The 4,154-nt window shown below is 61.0% G+C and overlaps 1 protein-coding gene across 1 annotated transcript; it reads right to left on the bottom strand.

Moving 5' to 3' along the window:
* Positions 1-247: 247 nt before the first annotated feature.
* B4GAT1 (beta-1,4-glucuronyltransferase 1) lies at positions 248-3,913 on the bottom strand. The gene is made up of 2 exons (XM_054052500.1): positions 1,651-3,913; positions 248-995 (listed from the first exon to the last, which is right to left on the bottom strand). Exons 1-2 carry the CDS (start codon positions 3,250-3,252, stop codon positions 804-806), a joined length of 1,794 nt encoding a protein of 597 aa, XP_053908475.1. The 5' UTR covers positions 3,253-3,913; the 3' UTR covers positions 248-803.
* Positions 3,914-4,154: the final 241 nt, after the last annotated feature.

Genomic DNA, 4,154 nt, shown 5'->3' with positions numbered 1-4,154 from the left:
ATTTGGGGTGAAAGTCGCACTTTTGGGGTGTTTGTGAGGGGATTTGGAGTGAAAAGTCACCATGAAGCTGAGTGACACAATGGCAGCAGTTCTGCTGAATCTCCATCACTGGATGTGTTAAGGCCAGGTTGGATGAAGCTTGGAGCGACCTGATGCGGTGGGAGGTGTCCCTGCCCATGGCAGGGGTTGGAACTGGATGGGCTTTGACGTCCCTTCCAATTGAAACCGTTCTATGATTCTATAATAAAATCGTGGGACTCTATAAATCCATCAAATATATGATTTACCCCTATCTGTACACACACAACGATAGGTGTTACGCAGAACATCCCTTACAGACTGGTCTATAGCAGTCTAAGCTGGAGGCAGCTGCTCCTGACATCCCTCACCAAACACCAGGGCAACCAGAAGAACCTCACTGACATCACCTGCACAGTGCATTGTGGGTAGGTGGCCATCTTCACTGGGGTGATACCCATGGGCACTAAGGCACAGGGGATCCAAGCATCTGGGGGGACCCAGGTGTCCAGTTGGAGATGATTCAAGTGTCCAAAGGTGAAGGGACCCAGACACGCAGGCAGAGAGGATCCAAATGTCCAATGCTGAAGAGACCCAAGTGTCCAAAGCCAAAGGGATCCCGGTGTCCAGGTGGAGAGGATCCAAGTGTCCAAAGCCAAAGAGACCCAAGAGGAGAGAACCCAAGTGTCTGATGCTGAAGGGCCTCAAATGTTCAATGTCGAAGGGACCTAGGTGTCTGGGTGGAGATGATCAGAGTGTTTGGGTGGAGGGGACCCAATGTCCAGTCAGCAGTGGCGGGATGAGTCGGGATAGCGCTGGCGCAGCTCGGTGCGGAATTGCCGGAAGAGCTGCCGGTTGCGGTTCAGCTCAGCCTCTCGCCCTGCGTGGAAGCCACCGGCCTCCTTGAAGCCACGATGGACAACGAAGGCTTCATCCAGCACCAAGAAGCGGAAGCCGGCCATGTGCAGCTCGCAGGCCTGGGGGGGTGTTGGCACCCATGGCACCTACAGCACCCCTCAACAACCCCATAGCACTCACAGACTCCCCATAACACCAAGAGGTCCCCACAGTCCCTCTATAGGACCCATAGAGCCCCATAGCAGCCACAGAACCCCAAAAGCAAGACCCCCCTGGCACCCATAGGCTCCCCCCAGCACCCACAGACCCCTCATAGCACCCACAGAACCCCCATAGCACCCACAGAACCCCCATAGCACCCATAGACCCTCTACAGTACACATAAATGCTCTATAGCACCTACAGATCCCCATAGCACCCTTAGACCCATATAGCAGCCCTAGACCCTCTATAGCACCCATAGAACCCCATAGCAGCCATAGAACCCCAACAGCAAGCATAGACTCCCCCAGTAGCACCCATAGACCCCCACAGCACCCATAGACCCTCTATAGCACCCCTGGACCCCTCATAGCACCCACAGACCCTCTATAGCACCTATAGATACCCTACAGCACCCTCAGGTCACTATGGACGTCCCAAGTCACCCACAGCCCTCCCCAACCCCTATGGTCACCACTGGCCACCCCACAGCACCCTCAACATCCCATGGCCACCATGGCCATCCCATGGTCTCCATGGCCACCTCAACGCCCTCCAGCAACCCCACGGCACCTGGCTGATGCGGTTGAAGCCATACTGGAGGAAGCGCTCATCGAAGGGTGGCACGTGGTGGGCCGGCCCCACGTAGAACGGCTCCCAAGGGTCCCGCCATGGGGTCTCGTAGGCCACACGCAGGTGGGAACTGGGTGGCAGCGCCCACCAGCGCCTGTAGTCAGTGGGTGCTTGGCATCGGGGACACAGCGCCCCATAGAAGGGCCGGGCATCCCCTCTGCCCCACAACTGGAGAAGCTCAGCCTTCGTCCCTGGAAGCCGTGTCCCCATGCGGACCTCGAAGGCTGGCAGCACAAACACTACCTGGTCCCAGGATGTGGTGGCATCTGGGGTATTGGGGTCCTTCAAGGCATTAAGGTCCTTCAAAGCACTGGGGACCTCCAGGGCATTTGGGACACCTGGATCATGGAAGCCCCTGGGGACTTCCAGAGCGTTGGGGTCCTTCAGGGTGTTGGGGACCTCTGGGGCATTTGGCACACCCAGATCATGGAGGGCCTTGGGGACTTCCAAGGTGCTGGAGACACCTGGAACATTGGGGACAGCTAGGATGTTGGGGACCTCTAAGGCGTTGAGCACCCCAGGGTCACCGGGGACACTTGGGACATTGGGGACACCTGGGACATGGTGAGTGTCCAAGGCTCGGGGGACCCTGAGGCCACCAGGGCGACCAGGAGTCCCCAAAACCCCTGCAGCCCCCAGGGCATTGGGGTCTCCCAAGACCCCTGGAGCCCCCAAAGCTTTGGGGTTCCCCAAGCTCCCTGGAGCCCCCCAAGAACCTTTAGCCCCCAAAGATTTGGGGTCCTCCAAGCCCTCCTCTACCCCCATAACTTGGGGGTCCCCTACCCCCTTCCCAGCCCTCCAAATTGGGGGTCCCAGCTTGGCCCCTCCTCCCCGTACCAGCTTGAGGAACCCCTCCCACAGCCCCCGGCTGGGCACCACATCAGCGTCCACCAGCAGCACGAAGTGTCCCCCAATTTTGGGGAGGGCCAAACCTCTATTTTTTGGGCCCCCTCTCCTTTCCCCAGCCACCCCCTCCCATGCCACGTTCCTTAACAGGTTCCCCGGATAGGGCACCCCCAAAGTGTAACTGGGGGGGTCGGCAGCTGCCAGGCGCTTCAGGGCCCCCCGACATCGCCCCGGGGTTGGGGGTCCAGGGGGTGCAATGGGAAGGGGGGGCGCAGCGGCCCCCACCACCACGTGTAAACGCAAACGAGACCGGAATCCCCGGCAGGGCCCCCCCAAAACTGCTAAAAGCTCTTCTAAGCCCTTTTGGGGGACCCCAAAAACAGCTACCGAGAGCGGTCCCCCCCACAACCCCCCCAGGGCCCCCCCCAATGTCTCTGCCACCCGTCCTGGAGTCCCATGGGTGGCCAAGACTAATTCAGGGGGGTCCCAAGGAGGGGGGGTCCCCAAAACGTCCCGGTAGACCCGAAAGGTCCCCGAGGTGTCCAGAACCCCCCGGAGGGGGGACAAGCGTGGGGGGGGGTGGCGATGGGTGAGGGGGGGGCGAGGGGGGGGCAGGGCTCGCAGGTAAAGGGTCTGCAGCAGCGCCAGCCCCCCCAGTAGCCAAGCACAGCCCCCCACTAGCCGCCCCCGGCCCATTGCCTGAACTGGGAGCTACTGGGAAGGGACTGGGAGGGGGGTTGGGGTCTTCTGGGAGGGTGATGGGGGGAGTATGGGGGACTGGGAAGGGACTGGGGGCTACTGGGAGAGGATTGGGAGAAAGAGTGCTAGGAGCACTAGGAGGGTGCTGAAAAGATACTGGGGGCTACTGGGAGGGTGTGGGGGGTACTGGGACCAGCAGTAAGCCAGGACCAGTACAGCATGCTGGGAGCACTGTGGGGTTACTGGGACCAGTATCAGTGCCGGGACCAGTACAGGGGTGCTGACAGCTACTGAGGGGGTGAATAGGACCAGTCTGGGGAGGTTATTGGTACCAGTATGGGTGCTGGGAGCAGCACAGCGGATAGCGGGACTAGTCGGGGGGGGGTTACTGGGACCAGTATGGATGCTGGGAGCAGCACAGGGGATACTGGCCTCACTCTGGGGAGGTTACTGGGACCAGTATAGGTGCTGGAAGCAGCACAGGCGACACTGGTCCCAGTCCGGGGGGCTTACTGGGACTAGTTTGAGAGGGGGAAGGAGAGACTGGTCCCAGTTTGGGGATGGTGGGAGGGCAGTGAGCCCAGTCTAAGGAAGGAACTGGGCCCAGTGCGGGGCGGGGGGCTCACCGCGCTGCGTCGCCGCGAAGGAACCGCGCATGCGCGTGCGCAGGGCAATAGCCTGCCGGGGAGGGGGCGGGGCCTGGCGTGGGGGCGGGGTCTGAACGGGAGGTAGCCGTGTCCCTGTTTGGAGGGGGCGTGGCTTGAGTGAGAATGGGGCGTGGCCTATACCGAGGAGGCATGGATTGACGGGGGCGTTGTCCAGACAGGAGGAGGCGTGGTCTGTGTAGGGGGCGTGGTCTGTTTGGAGAAGGAGTGTCCAGCCGCGGGGGGTGTGGCCTG

Source organism: Cuculus canorus, chromosome 34, assembly GCF_017976375.1.
Source record: "Cuculus canorus isolate bCucCan1 chromosome 34, bCucCan1.pri, whole genome shotgun sequence".
NCBI lineage: Eukaryota > Metazoa > Chordata > Aves > Cuculiformes > Cuculidae > Cuculus > Cuculus canorus.
Note: the sequence above shows the minus strand (reverse complement) of the source record. Positions and strands in the feature narration are given on the sequence as shown.